This window comes from Pseudopodoces humilis, chromosome 9 (assembly GCF_049639895.1).
Source record: "Pseudopodoces humilis isolate 2021_Gansu_Grassland_sample_001 chromosome 9, ASM4963989v1, whole genome shotgun sequence".
Lineage (NCBI taxonomy): Eukaryota > Metazoa > Chordata > Aves > Passeriformes > Paridae > Pseudopodoces > Pseudopodoces humilis.
Window position 1 is genome coordinate 9911153 of NC_142208.1, and position 15920 is coordinate 9927072.

The 15920-nt window shown below is 43.3% G+C and overlaps 1 protein-coding gene across 1 annotated transcript in view; it reads right to left on the reverse strand.

Annotated features, from left to right (window-relative positions):
* CHAT (choline O-acetyltransferase) overlaps positions 1–11480 on the reverse strand; it is a 28923-nt gene extending 17443 nt beyond the window's left edge. The window contains exons 1-6 of the mRNA XM_005520462.2: positions 11346–11480; positions 9252–9443; positions 7047–7165; positions 5566–5619; positions 3875–4055; positions 2698–2875 (exon numbers count right to left, since the gene is read on the reverse strand). Of these exons, the coding sequence (XP_005520519.1) occupies positions 2698–2875; positions 3875–4055; positions 5566–5619; positions 7047–7165; positions 9252–9443; positions 11346–11387 (766 nt within the window). The 5' untranslated portion in view covers positions 11388–11480. The remainder of the gene's footprint in view (positions 1–2697; positions 2876–3874; positions 4056–5565; positions 5620–7046; positions 7166–9251; positions 9444–11345) is intronic.
* Between the last annotated feature and the right edge of the window lie 4440 nt (positions 11481–15920).

Below are 15920 nucleotides of genomic sequence, written 5' to 3' on the forward strand. Positions count from 1 at the left end.
CAGAAGAGTCTTAAGGAAAGCAGCTGGAGCACCTGCCAGCTCCTTCAAAGGCTTGAGCCTAGAGATTGTGTTTGATGGGGCGCGCAGAGAGGTTGCTGCCCTGCAAAATGTGAACACCAGCGTCCCTTCAGAGTGTCTTCAAAAACATTCAGAAGCTTTATAAGAGAGAAGACACATCCCTGTCCACTTAGTTGTAAAGCTTTTCTAAGTATCTCACCCTTGCAGGGCTGACCGTAACTGTGGTACGTTTTCTCACTGACTGGGTGCATCACTGCAAAGGCTGAAAAGATCCTTGTGAATGGAACTTGCCCTGTATACATCAGCTTCTGGTGTTTGCAGACAGGCATCTTTGAGGAAAAACAGCTTGGATAGTGATTTACAAACTGCTCACAGCTTGTTCAGCATTCTGCTTTACGCTGTTTGATAGCTTTATATATATTTCATTGTGGCTGCTACCCACACATCTTTGACAGATACGAAGCCCTTAGTCTGACATATGGCTTCAGGGTATCTGGAGTCTAGGTATTAGATTGAATAAAATTAAGCTGTGCCAGAGACAGAGAAGTAGGGGAAAGATGCCTTTACAGAAGGAAACAGACTTATCCAGAGGGCTGATCAAACACTGAAAAATTATCATGTGAAGCAGGCAATAAATTGGACAAGAACTCATGAACCAGGAATTGGGATTGAAAATATCTGCAGGAGGAGCTAAAACAGAGGAGAGTAAGACCAAGCCTAAAGCCCTGCAAGACATTTCTTCCTTTCTAATGCACAGTTGCATTGAATTGGTCAGACAACTGTCGGTTAGTTGGGTTTTTTTTAAATTTAGTTTTAGAAAGGAAAATATGAGAAGAGAGTTTTGAATCAAATTTAGACATAGTGTGCATGGGACTGTAGCCAGTCACTTCACACAGAATTCACTTCCTGTACTTAGGAAGAGCGAGCTAGTTCTGCAGCCTGAAGGCAGTTTCAATGCTGAGTGTGTTTATAAATCAGTCACAGCTGGGTTTATTACAATAGCTTGGACATTTTCTCACCTAGAAGAGCTGTGCTCTACCTGCAGGTCTGTGCATAAGGAGGATGTAACTCCTTCATGGCCTCTGCAAAGTACTGCACAGGTTTCCTGTCCTGGAGCAATCTCTCAGGCCCTGCCCAGCATGGACCAGCTGTGGAGTGACCATTTCACCCACACTGCTTTCCAGGTTCTCTCTTCCTCTAGTTATTGTTGCAGGAACACTTCACCATCACAGATAAGAAAGAAAAAGGGCTGTTAATGATCATATATCCATGTGTAACAGCAATGCATTCACCTAATATAGAAGAGCTGTGCTAACATGAATGGTCTGGGATGGGATTCCTGCTTAGATTAGAGAAGGCTCACATCATGGTGTTATGATATTTACTAGTGCAGAATCTGTTTTTTCCAGATGCATAACTGAGTTGGTTTGCCTTCTGATTAAAATGAATATTTTGGTAAATGCCAGGCAATCTAAAAACACTATGGAGAGGGATTTGCCAGTTTTTGTTGATTTTTCTTTTTGTTTTTCTTTTGGATTTTTTTGTAAGTAAGACAATTTTTCTGTAAGTTTCAAGGCATTGATTGTTTTACTTAGTATGGCATGAAACTAAATGATTAGATGTTCACCTCAATTTTCATTAAAATAAGTTATTTTTTGTCTCCTCCTTTAAAAAGAAATGATGGAAAGAGGGGAAAGCTAAAAGATGAGATTAATGCTATGTAATATTGCTGAATAATAATAATGACTCTGTGTGTGTGTGTATCTGTACTAAGTTTTTAAAAACACAGATAAACTTGAATAAGAAAAGGGAATCTTCCTTAGGATGATAAACTTACTTTGAGACTATTGACAACTCTTGTATATTCCAGGGTATTAGTAAAACAGCAATGTTTTCTGTGGCATTGCTGAGCTGGAGATAAAGAGATGAATTAATGTTTTCTTCAGGATGAAGAAGTAAATACTTAAGACATGTAAAATGGCAAAAAGAGGGCATTTATATCACTTAGACTCAGGATAAAATATATAAGGTGTGATGTGATATGATGTGATGTGCTGTGATAGAGGTCACTAACCCCACCCTTTATTTTCATTTGTTTCCAACTTTGACATTCGAGTCCAGAATCTGAGACAGCTAAATGCTGCCCGTCGGAAAAGAGAGAGAGCAGTCCCTGATAATAACTGGTGCCATCTTTCCTAGATTTCTACTTAAGAATTGGTTGAATCAGCCCTGGAACCTTCTCCATTGAATAGAGACAGTACACAACTAGATTCAATAGGTCTTTAACTCGCAGATGTTTTTGTTGGATAAGATCAATAATGTCAAATAGTTGCCAAAAGCTAAGAGGATACGTCATTCCTATTGGTACAAAATGGATATGAAGAAAGAGACAAATCACAAAATCTGATGTAACGTAATTTATGTGATGAAAAACAAAGAATGGGTGAGAGTTATTACATGGCATAACACAAATATACACAGCCAAAGGGTCAGGCCATTTCTGCTGCTCCCCTGGCAACACGCATCTTACACGTACTGAGATTCCTACAGCTGGCAAAATTCAGCAGTGGGGTTACACATTCAGTCCTGTGTTTGCTGCATTGTTTGCTCTCAGTAAAGAAGGGCAGTGATGGTGAGGAGGAAGATGATGAAGAGAAAGCTGGGGTTGCTGCTGCTAACCTTTCATAAGGATCATCCTGGCCTCTGCCCACTCTGTTCTTCCGTCTGTTGTCAGCAGGCCAATTGGAGGCAGCATTTCCTCTTCATTCTCTGCCATTTTTGCTATCTTTTGTAACTGAGTGAAAAGGTCTCCCTCACTGAGACGACGGAAATTAATGACAACATCCAAAACAAAAAACTGCAAAAAAATGACAGAAGTCAGAAGATCAGTCAGAGGTGGGTTGAACCCTTTGTGGCCCAACATTTTGCTGGCACCTGGATAGGTGTTGAGATGCTGAAGTCCTGCCTGGAGAGCCAGGCCTGCATGCAAAGGAATACAAAACCACTGGGGAATGGCCCAGGGCTCACCCCTCCTGTGTTTTAACACCAATGTATTGCCAGTTGCCATAGGGAACTTATATTATGTGTTGGACTCAAATAAAATATACGCTATTTGAATAAGCTTAAAAAAACTTGGAGAGATAAAATAAGGCAGTATGTAATTTTCATGATATTATTTGCTTAAACATAACCTAGAGAATCTAGAAAAATTTCCTGCACTTCCTGGGAAAGCAGAAAGCACTTCACTGGAACCTACCTCCTCATTCCAAGAGCGCCTGCAGCTATGGCTCTGGTACTGCAAATAGCTGGGCTCTAAGGTACGATGTCCAGGAAACAGGCTCTGCTGCTCCCTGGTAATGACTGGTTGGGGCAGACTCACTCTAACACTCCAGTATTTCTGCCTGTACCTCTGCTAACTTCTTCAGGCATAGCTTAGGAGCCCTGCATGGTGTCTATGCCACACATAGGTGTGATGGTGATAAAGCTGCCATGAACTGTGTGCCAATACGTGACCGTCAAGAGAAGAGCATTTCCAGCAAATGCGCTCTAATAGGATTCTTTTTTCTCTGTGGCTTTATCTCTGTTTATTAAACATTTTTGCTCTAAAGAGAAAGCAAATGAATTCTGCCACATTCCTCCTTTCTGCATCACTGTACTTGGAACATAATGTGGGCCAAGGACAAAAATGCTGCAGAAGCATCTTTTGGAAATATCAAACACAAACGATTGGTAAGAAGTGGGCTCATACGCAGCACGCTAATTGCATTTCTGAACAGAGATTAGATTAGGCTCTTCTGGAGTGAATTTAAGCAAATTAAGAAATATAGAAAGGTATGAAAAAAGAAAATTAATTTACCTGATTGTTACAAGCAACAATGATGTGCTCTGGTTCTGGCATTACATTGCTTTTCTGGGCCACGAGGGTATCTTTGGTATGTCCTGGAAGACGATAGGAAGAAAAGAGTCCATAGTATTGCTTCATACAGAGAGGATGGCCAGACAGCTGTCCACGAGAAAAATCAGCAGGTAAAGCATGGCTGCAGAGAAGGAGAAAAACAAAGCCAGAGGAAAAGAGGGGAGAGAGAAAGGAAAAGAAATCTAATCTGTCCTTTGTTCTGTTACAATTAGATCAGGTATAACACAAATTGAATAATAAAATGAGATTACAGTATAAGGGAAATAGATGAATTCCCATACCAAAGTTAAATACATCATTCCTGGCAGCTTCATGCATATTCATTAAGCAATGCATTATCATCTAGTGGAAATGGAAATAGCAGGTCACAAGCAGCTTTGCAATGTGCAATGTAGGAAGCCTGCCTAGATGGGACCCAGGAAACTTGGCAGGACGGAAGTCAGAAGAACACCTGGGAAACACCAGCATCTAGAAGAAAGGTGCTGATGAAATTCCCTGTAAATCACAGCAGCCCTGTATTGTGCTGACTGGTTAGAGAGGTGTGAGAGGGCCTTTCCTAAAAAATGGGAATTACTTGGGCAATACAGTGGGAATTTCTGTTTTCCATGGGACTTTGCTTTTGTGCTAATTTTTACTTAGACCTATGGAGTAATACATGCTGAAAATCTATTCTTTCTCTGATTGGAAGGTAGGTGAAACCAGCATCTCTTAAAAGGCTTCTTTAGTGGCCAGGAAAAAAAAATGTGATTAATTGACAATGTAGGATTGCAGCAGGAAATAATGGTGCTGCTGGTCAAGAGAGGCTGCAGAGACCACAGGAGGAAGAAGATTACAGTGCAGGGATTTTCCTTCTGCAAAAGAGATCTAAGCTTCCAGCTTGTCAGACAGGGGCAAAGGTGAAGAAGGAGGCAAGAAGGTTTATTCTCATACAGCTTATGAGGGTAATGTTTTATGCTAGTTAATCTTGGTTAACCATGTCTTCAAAACAGTTGCAGTTCTAAACCAGGGATATTCACTTTAGTTCCCAACTCTCAAATTCTGTGTATCACTTATTTCCTTACACAGGTGAATAAGACATATATGACTTGAAGAATCGTGTATTTCCCTTGTGTTTTTATTCAGAAAGTAACAAGAGCATAAGTAACAAGAGCTTATTTTTACTAGCTGCTGGGCCAGCCCTTCTGTGGTAAGACTTCCCTCCCCTGCAGGGATGTGTTAGTTAATTCTCTGCAGGAAGGAGGTGGGACAGTGTTGTTTTAGGTGGGGAGTGCCAGGAAAGGTGTGCAGGGTGTGTAACCACAGTGCTGCTGCCCTTTGGGTGTGGGGAGCACAAGCTTCTTCTTGTGTTCTCAGAAACTCAGTCAGGCAAATTGCGTGTGTCCTCTTGGGCTGCACCATGCCTGCCAGAGTGATGACTGCCCACCATCCAAAAGGATCTTTCTTCAATCTGTTACACTGCAGGAACATAGCAGAAAGGGCAAAAAAAATTGCTGAAGCACTTGCCCTGAAGCATGCTGGAGCCCCAGCCCTTCCCCATGGTGGAAAGGTGCAATACAGCCCAGCTTTCTACTGAGAGCAGCCTTGAATCAGAAGCCCTGTGGCTATTCAAGCTCTCCTTCCAAGCTACTTACGTGTCCAGTAAAGCTTTGTAGTCTTGCACTCCTGAAATGAGATTGGCAGCAAACCTGCAAGTAGCATAGAGAAGTGACTTCAGTCTTTTGTCATTTGGCAACACTGGGCTGTTTCTGGGAGACAGAGGAAAGCCTGAATGATTGATGGCACAGCATAAGGAGAGAAAGTCTTCTGGCTTGGCAAGAAGATCTCTCTGCCCCCACCCAAAACCTAAATTAATTCATGTCAAGAGAAATATGAAATCCTAGCAACAATTCCTTCAAATGGTTAAACAGACTACCACAGGAGGAGGTCTGAAAGTGCTTATTTACAGAATGGGAGCAGAGACTGAATATTTAATAGAATCCTCACATGGGTTTCTATATCAATACTCATAACCTGTCCAGTGTTAGAGTACTTCCTGTCCTAAGCAGATATTCATTTTGCAGAGCTGTGGACAGGTGCATTACTTCCTAACACTGTCCGTTTGCATTGTGTCACAATGGGAGGCTCTGAGAAAAATATTTCCTTGTTAAAGCACGTGCATTAGAAAATGCAAAGTGGAGGGTTTTTTTGGAAAGCTGTGTGCACAATAAATTTAGTCAGTAATGAATGGAAGCATTTATAGTTATGTTTCAAGTAAAGTAAAAAGATGCATTAGCTGTCTGTGCAAAATGTTAAAATAATGCATATTGGTTTCAAGGTTCTGGCTGTTTTATAAAAGCATAAATTCTCATGCAGTTAATTATTTCAGTAATGAGCAGCTAGAGAGTGCTAAAAGCAAAGAGGAAAATTGCACTCTATGAAGGTAGTTTTAAAAGGAAGAATATTTTGGCGAAGGCTGAAGAATGGAATCCTGTTTTAAGGGTGTCTGGAGAGGTATATTCTGTGCTTGGCTACGTGCTTACCTTCTCACTTTTTAAATGATAGTAATTGCCCACAACAGCTCAAAGCAGAAAGATCAGTTCAGGGCTGGGACTGATGGGCCTGAAGGAAGCGGTGTTCTTAGGGAAGAATGATTTCTGAATTCTTATTCTTAGATCCCCTGTGTTTCTGGTGCCCTTTTGTGCATCTGAGAGGGACAATTTAATGCCAGCATGGCCTTTTCAGGGTTTGCAGAGTGGCTACGAGTCATAGTGAAGCCATGTTAAAGATTATTTTCCTTAAAACTGTGTGTCAGAAATTAGTATTTTTTTGTTTTTTCATCACAAAGTGGTTTACTTGAAACACATACAGTAAAAAACTTTGTAAATATTCCTCAAAAATATAAATCCCATGGCATATCTTTCATGCAATAAGTGTAATAGTAATGACATCTTTCTTTCTGAATATCAGTATGAGTTACCCCAGAAACACTGCCCTCGGCCAGCAGGCCTCATAGGAAATCATTTTAATGGCTACAGCCCTTATTTTTTAATGAAAGTTGATTGTCTTTTTGCAAAAGCAGTACATTTAAAATATCCTTTCATTTAGCAAAAGCTGCAAAGTCGTAATACATTACCTCAGCTGGTCATCTACGTCCTTGAAATACTGGCGAGCAAAGATAATTGCGGGGCTGGAATTGACTGGAAGAGCCAGGCGGTTGTTGAGGTACATGTCATCGAGCCAATAGTTAAACACCTGAGGGAAGGGGACACCACATCTTAAAGCTGCCAACAGCACACAGAAAAGCAGGGTGAGGGGACAGTGCCTGGTGCTCATGGTGTCAGCCATGGCTCTGATTAATGGAGCTGCTGAGCATTTTCAGCTTGGGCTCTGTGACCTCAGCTCAGCAGAAGTCAGCCACAATTCCATAATCCCATTTCTCAATCAATGGCAATTTACAGTGTGTTCCATTAAAAACTAAACAAGCTCCAGATTGTGGTGCTTTGGGTATTTTGTTGTTTGCTTCTTCCTACAACCAGAAAATGTTTGAATACAACATTAACTCTTGCATAGCAATTAGAATGTTTAAGTGAGGGCCAGGGTTTTACTAGCGATACCGTTTCTCAGGGGACTTAAAATACTTGTCAATGGTGCCAAGATGCTCCACTGCTAGCCATCAGACACTGTCCTGTAGCAAGACAGAGTGGGAAAAGAATTTCCAAAGCCTAATGGTTCAGTCCTGCAGAGTGGCATGTGGGTAGGAGCCCTGGAGAATTCCCTTTGTGTCCACTGACACAAATGCAGATTTGCTGATTCTTGACCCAGACAGACACACATTAAATTTCTAACCATTTTTATTGAAAACACAGATTAACAGTAACTGCATTCCGTTATGTCTGAGCAGAGACTGAAGAATCATTATTTGGAAAATGGAAGCTTACATAAAAAGATCAAATGGTCTTTCTGAGAGGGCAGGCTTTGCGTATGGTAACTATAAACAACAATAAAATGATGCAAAAATAATTACAAATGCATGCATCAGTTGAAAAAGTTTTCCTCCGAGATATTTCATTGCTGTTAGAACAGATGCTTCCCCTACAGTCTCTGGAGTCTTCTGGGGAACATGCTAGAGATATACTCCTGGCAAGCTAAATTCCAAATAAAACCATTTCTAACTTACCTTAGGAATCAGGTATTTATTTTAATAATCAGTATTTAAAAATGTCACAATTTCAGAAAATGCTTATGCATCCTTCCTCTCTAATTTTCATGCTGTAAGTGTTACAATGAGCAGCTGTCTTCTGGAATAATTTTTCCTATCAGGAAAACTATTTAAATGCTGGTTAGTTTAGCCACCATGAAGTTCTATGATCACAATATGAAAACAAGATTGGGCAGTATTTTGTTCAGAAATTAAGCACTGCTTTTAAAATGAAAGCACTGACAACACTGTAGCTTTTCCCCCGACCGTAGCAGCAATTCGATGGAGTTTTTTTGTGTGTCGCACAAAAGGGGGAACCACAATTCACTGACATCAGTAACAAGCCTGCAGGATTTCAGGGAATCCATAAAATCATTTTCCTTGTGGGGATGGAAGGACTTCAATAAAACTCTAATTTTCAGCTGCCATATTCTAACATGGTTAATGAGGGCAGGATGAACTGCGACTTGGTGGAATGCTAAAATCTACTTTAGCTGTGGCTTACCTAATTTGCCTGCCTTGGGAAGCAGAAAGCTGAACTTTTATAAAGGCAGAGGTCTCAGCATGGTCTGTGTGATAGATGTAGATGTACATACATGTATGTGCATATATGGCAAACTAACTACTTCAGGGTAACTGCATTGGTATAGCATGACAGTGAATGGCAAATAATAGTTCAATATTAAACGACTAATTCCTATAATGAATATTCCATTTCAGAATAATTGGAGTGGATCAGAACTTTGGGTAGATGGCTGTGCAAGGCACTTTTAAAGCCCTATCAGAAAGTATTTTTCATTCTAATAAAAATTCTAAATCCTGTTATTTAAGGCAAAGGAAGAAATTACATCCAAAATGTGTATTTCCTACAGTTGTTGTGACACTTCTGTGAATACACCTGAGTTGAATGAATGTCCTCACTGATGTCAACAAACTGTTGATCTGAAAACATAATAATGACATGTATTTTGCCATAATTTTAAAAATCTAGCCTATTACATCTGAAATGTTACTTTGTCAGAATGACCCCTATTTGCATTGACCTGCTGAAAGAAAACAGTGATTGCATAGAGGATATCAGAAAGAACTTGTAAATAAGTATCCAACACAGCAATTATTTTTTCCACTGCATTTTCTTACCCAGTTTACTGTCTTTTCACTTCTTTCCTCAAGCATTTTCTGCAAGGATTCCCCCAGGCCTCCTGCAATTCCAAATTTCTCCACGATGGCCTTGGTCTTTTTAAATTGCTCCTCTGGCACCAAGTGTTCCATGCACTGTAGGTACATGCGTAAGGTCTGTTGCAGTGGTGGAACTGGAAGTTTTGGCACTTCCTAGTCATGAGAAAGAAATACATATTAGTGAGTAATTCTACTTGTTTCCCATCTGTCCTCTTCTGCTTTCTTTTTTTTTTATTTTCCTTCTGTTGCTGATTAATATGTTACATCCCTTTAAAAATTAATTTATTCTGTTTTAGCACTTGAGAGGCCTGATTACTACAAATGTACTGTTTGTAGGCTTTCAAGTGGATACAGCAGGAGACTAGTAGAAAATTATTGAGGACACTATTCCTTGGTAAAACTTCTAGAAATCCTAGGACAAAGAGGCATGATGCAAGCAAATAACCCTGAGCTAAACTCTTGGAAATCTGCAAAATACCTTACAAAATAATAAAATAATATCTTAAAGTATTTCATTAGTAAAGATGTGCATTTAGCTTGTGATTAGTAAAACCAGGGGTTAATACTTGTCTGATTGGTAATACAAATGGTTATAAAAGGATAGAAGTAGAAAACATGCAGGTCTGTTTGCTATAACTGACCACACACAGTCCTCAGTGAGCTTGTGCTTTACCCTGACAAACCTCTGCTGTCAGTCAGTCTGGAACATCCCCCCAAAGGCTTGAGAAAGCATTTCTATTTCCTTTATCCTTACCCTGTTTGGAGCAATAGCATCTGGGAAGAGAAGAGTTCCTTGCTGTCCGTGCAATTAAGTTTCCTTTGTTTTTTAATGTAAAATTAACCAAGTGAAGTGTAATTAGTCGTTTAAAGGCCAGAGCAATTATGGGGGCAGTGGGAAAATCAAGTATGGAGGTAATTCATGAAAGACTGGGAAATTGCAAGAGGCTGTGATGCTCTAAGCGTGGTTCCTCAGGGAGGTAGCTGTGTCTCCTACTTGAGAAATGGTCATCTAATGCAGCTATGCTTGTCCATTAGTGATTAGTGTAGGCTATAAACTTTTGGAGCCCTTCTTTTTCTAATTTGATTTTTGCCATCTCATAAAGTAGGCAAAGTTCAGATTTTTTTTTTTTTTTTTTTTGCTAGCTTTTGCTGTAATGGACGTTCATTTTAGTAAGATTGCAGGCCATAGTATGAGTTTTAGGTGGAAGAAAGGATTAGCAGAAAGGATTACCTGTCCCACCTTGCTGCTCAGAGTTAGTTAAGTACATGCAGGGAGGGAGGGCGTGGAAGAAGTGCTATGAACAGTAGGCAGGGACTGGGTGTCCTCTGAGCTCAAGTACCAGCTCTGCCTTTTGACATCCACAGAAAAGTCAGTGCTGCATTATGTTCCCTATCAATGACCAAAGATTTTAGATGCTCATGAAAAGTGTCATAGGATTACTACTTATTAATGGAAATGCAAATCAAATTTAGCCTGTAATAAACCCAGAAATAAAAGAATGGCAATTCTACAGTTACAAGCTATGCTTAGTCAAGATATATTTCTTCTGTTATTGATTCCTCAGGAAACAGATGTACTAACTAGTATTTCTTTTTGATACCTGGCTTGGGCCTATCTAAGGTTCCTCTACAGCTCATGACTCTGCTTAGGAAAAAAACCCTGGATGCTATTAACAGGCATACACACCCAGCACCTTCTAAACCAGCTTGAAAATTAATCATATGTGATAGTTTGATAGTGCTGTACTACCATGAATAATTTCATGCCATCTCTGACTTTGTAGTACAAAAATATTTGTTGTATAATAATATTTAATTTACTCTAGTTCTTCAGAGGATGTTGGAAGAAAGAGTTTATTTGGATATGAGAAGCACTAGTGTTAGACCAAGGTTTCTGGCTATAAACTGTTGCAGAATAACTGGTGTTCCCTGAAATGAAGAAGTTGTCTCTAGAACAGAGCTTGAGTTAAAATTATGATATTAATTTAGAGAGTTAAAAGTAGTTAAGTCATCTTCTTTTTTTTTCTTTTTGTTTTCCCAGAAAGAGTTACTTACTCTTTCATCTTTACTGCATGTATCTTTCTCGTTCTTCTGCATTTTTTTTCCCTAGGTCAGGCAGTCCTGCATTTCTTTTGGTATCTTTCGTTGAGAACAGAAATTGAAGTCACTTGGGGGCACTTATGGAGCCTGATGCCTCAGTTCTGGAAATAGAAAAGATTTAAAGTCCTGTCAGTACCCATTATTTATAACCAAAATGTACGAGGGGAGTATTCCCTGTGCAAACACACACAGAAGCTTCAGAATGCAAACCTGAAGAGAAATAGAAGTACAACATTCAAAGCAGCTGACCTGAGCCCTGTGGAGATTGTTCTGACATTCTATTTGGCTCATTTTGCTATAAATTTATTTATTGAGAACTATCTGATGCTCATAAAAGGTCCCTTCTCAGCATGGTTTATTGTGTCACTGTAATTTACTTTGCAATTTATTGTGGCATAATCTGTGTGCTTTGTATTACTGTTATATGCTAGCTGGAGGAAAGAGAGGACTTTTCTTTGAATGTACTTATGCTGACACAGGTAATAGTAATGTTGCAGTCTTCTGTATTAGGATCTTACATTTCCTTCCCATACCACTCTATAGGAGAGCACCACAGCCTTTAAATGTATTTTTCATGGCACTGCTCCATGGGTGAACAGTGAGGTGCCGTGCTAGAAGATGTAAAAAGGAGCTTGATGGAGTTGTGTCTTTGCCTGCAGCCTAGAATCTCACAGGGTAGCAGTGCTTTGGGGCATAGGTCTGGCCTGGGGGGCCGTGTGAGCCTGCCTGTAAAGGCTGTGGGAAGGCTGGCATGGCTGCTGTACCCTGGGTTTGAGCCACTTCATAGAGCACTTCATAGTCTTTCCAAACAGCATGCACTTATCCAGGGAGACAGCTTAACCTGCCAAAAGTCACAAAAGTAATCTGTGACAAGACCAAAAACTTCCATTCGTGTCTCTCTAGTGTGCTTACCCCGGTTTTCACTTCTAAAGATGCCTCTTAACACCTTTTCTGTGCAGGAATAAGCTATCTGACACACGTTTCTTCTCATGTACTAGTGACCACATCAAGAGATTGTCCTTCAGTTATGACAGTACATAAGTACAGCTAAAGCAGAGGGATTTTTTTGTTTTCAGTCAGGTCTTGATGGATTAGAGGTTTTTTGGTTTTCTTTTAATTACTTTGCACTGTGTGTATGCAAAATATAAAAGACAACATGTGTTAACTATGTAGAAAATATTTTTTTTCCTGTAATCTTTAGAATTATTACATTTAGAGCCCTGGAATTATTTCTACAACAGCTTTTAAGAACAATTAGGATTAAACTCTACAGTGTTTGAAAGAGTGTTGTTGAAGAGTTTTGTTTAGCAATAGGCAGAGATGGCTGTGGATTATTCCTCTCCTGAGGAATTTGTTTGGTTATTCCAGCCTTGCAGCTTCAGCATGGCTCTGCCAACGTGTATGTGGTCACTGACACCTTGTGTTGACCCCGTCCTCTCCCTGTCCTGCACTGGCTGTCAGTGGGGCCATGTGCTCTGAAATAGATTGTATAAGGTTGAGAGGCATCCCTGGGGCCACAGAGCAAACTCGTGTTGATCTGTCATCTGCTCACAATTTCAGCCCAGGTGAGAGATGATTTCCCTCATGGAAAGGCCACATTAGACCACTGCACTGCTCTGCTCCCTCTTATGTGCTGCACAGGGCTCACCACTTAGCCATGCACTCTATTCCTAAAACACAGGTTCAAAGCACCTCAAATAATGCACGTCCTGTAACTCTTGGAAGACTGTTGGCTTGCACAGTTGTTTATGGGCTGGCCTCAGCCCCCCACCTGCATTCAAATACAGAGCAGACCTTTTGTCTTTAGAGCCCCTCAAACTGTACTCCCTTGAAGGAAAAATCCTGCTGGTATTCTTTTTGCTGGGACTTCTGTTCTTTCCTTCCTTGTGTTTTTCTGTCAAACTGCAATATGATGCAACGCTGACTAAAAGTCTGTATTGGCTCAGTGTTTCTGGGAAGTGCTACTACTAACAGCCCTGCATATCTGTAAAAACAGTGTGATAAAGAGTTTGGAGGCAGTAGCCTGAACTGTGCTTTTCTCTGTTTTGAGGATGAACGGAGGCTTTGTCTCTGGTTCAAGTGATGACAGCTTAGCATCACACCCAATCCTGTATTTGCTTAATAAAGGACAAGAAAACTGACACAGGAGAAAATCCTGCAGAAATTCAAGATGACTTCAAAGCTGCTCACTAGAAAGCTGTGAGGTACGTTGTCAAAGTTATTAGGCAAAAAAAAGAAAAAAAAATAATCCTAGCGGTTTTTATTTACAGCTGGCTTAGCTGGAGGGCCAGGGTGAGCAGCTTAGCACGGTGACTGCGAGTCACAGCAGGCTGGGGTGGCCTTCCCAAGCTCAAAGCAGCAACTCAAATCCACAACAAAAGGCACTGATCTCCCCGTTAGCAGACAGCAGAGAAGGACTAAAATAAGCCCATGTGCTTATACTTGAGTTCTCCTGACATGGTGGGCTCGGGAGGCAGCTCGCAGTACATGATGTTGTTGGGGCAATACACTCACTCCTCATCCATTCATTCTTACTCTCAGTGTTATCAGGAGGATAAGCTTAAAGTTCTCAGGAATCTATGCTTGAAATTAAGAGGAATGTGAGGAATACACTGCCGCGGCCGTGGACACTGCGAGCGGAGCCAGGAGCCGCCCTCTGTCGCCGGCCGTGAGCTCCCTGCGGGCCACGGCAGCGCCGGACCCGTCGGGGAGCGCTCACGCTCCGCCAGAGGCTGCCGGCACGTCCCGAGACCTGCCCGAGCCTCAGCCCCGAAGGAGCCCTTTCCCTCCCGAACCGCCCGCCACGGCGGGACACTCGGGCGGCTGCAAAACCAGGGCGGCCCCGGGGTGCCGCCTAACCCTCCGAATTTGGCCAAAGGAGCTCGCTCGGCTCCGCTCGGCGGGACCCGCCGCCCCCGCTCCCGCTCTCCCCTGCCCCAAGCTCTCCCGCAGCCGCGCCGTCGGGGCAGCAAGCACAGCCCGCCCGCCCGTACCTGCTCGTCGGGGAGCTCCGGAGCGGCTGCCGGGAGGGCTCTGAGAGTCGCGGCGGCTCTGTCCAAGGTCCCCCCGCCCCCTCCGCGGCCAGGTCCCCTCTGGGTGGGGGCGTGTGGAGGGCGGCTCAACTCGGCCTCCGCTGGCTCCTCCCCGCCCAGCACCGCCCGGCCCGGCCCGGCCCGGCCCTGCCCCGCCGCCCCTCCCGCTGAGCGCAACAGGCGTTGCTGCCGGCGCCGCTCCCGCCCGCTGTGCCCGAGCGCCCGCTGCGCCCGGCGGCGGCTCGCCCCGTGCCGGCCGTGTCCCGTGAGGGCGGGCGGGGACAGCCGGCCACAGCCGCGCTCCTCGGCGCTCTTACGGCCGTCGGGGTCAGCCTCGGCAGCGGCAAGGGCGGCCCCAGGGGGCTATTGCTCTCGCAGACCCGCGTTGCCACGGGGGTTGTCGCCAATGTCGAGAAGTGTCGCCGCCGGGCTTCTGCGGCTCCTGAAAGCTCCGTGGCCGAACGGGCGGGCGGAGCTGCCGGTGGCTGCCGGCACCGCGGCCGGGAGGGATGGAAGCCGCGACGGAGCGGCAGCGGTCCCGGGAGGGAGCAGGGCTCTCCGGGGGCTGCCGGGGGGCAGCGGCGGCCCGGGGCGGCAGCGCGGGCGGCGGCCTGGAGGAGGCTCCGCTTTTACCGCTTACCACAAAGAGGCGGCTGCGGTTTAGGGAAGCGGGTCTCACCTCGCACCGCGGTGGCCGTGGCTCCTTCGCCGAACCCCCGTGCCAAAGCGCCATCCCGCTGTCTTCATGAGTCTTGCGGCGCCTGGGCAGCGGCTCGGCCGCGGGAGCTGCGGAGCGGCGCGTCCCGAGCAGCTCAGCGGAGCGCACCGGCCGCTGCTCCGCGGCGCCCACATCCCCGGGGACGGGTGGCAGCCCTTTAATCGGCGCTGTGGCCGCTTGTAAATGTCTTTTTCCCCCTCTTGCGATTACAAATAATTAATTTTGTTTCCTAATGGGTTAATAATTAAAACAAACGATTTTATTTTATATTAAGAGAAATTTACAGGACAAGTTATGCAGTCTGGTTCCCTTGTGAGCGGATCGAAGGTTCCCACTGTTTGCAAATGTTTGAATGAAGCGTTTCACCCATCTTTTGTTTTTGTTTAATTCCTGTCGAGTCACTGAGGTGGGTGCCTTCTAATTGGGCATTTAGCATTGAGTAATACTGGAAGCACCTTCCAGTATTGTACCTCTAACTGCTTGTAATGTAATTTTTGAAATATTAGAAAATTGAAAATCATTATTTTGGGGAATTAAAATTGAATTTGCATGAGAAGTCAAAGAGCTGTTTTTAAGCAAGCAGTAGCACGGTTGCAGCGTGATGTTATTTGCTCAGACCCGTTATGTTGTGAAGAACATTTTGTACTGGGGTTTTCTCCTGTGCCATTTTGGTAGCTAGTGAGAATTGTGCTCTGGGGAATTGTTACTTCAGGGGTTATACTGAGCACAACCAGCTCCCTCCCCCAAGCAGCCCTCAAAAACAAAACAAAAGACAATCGA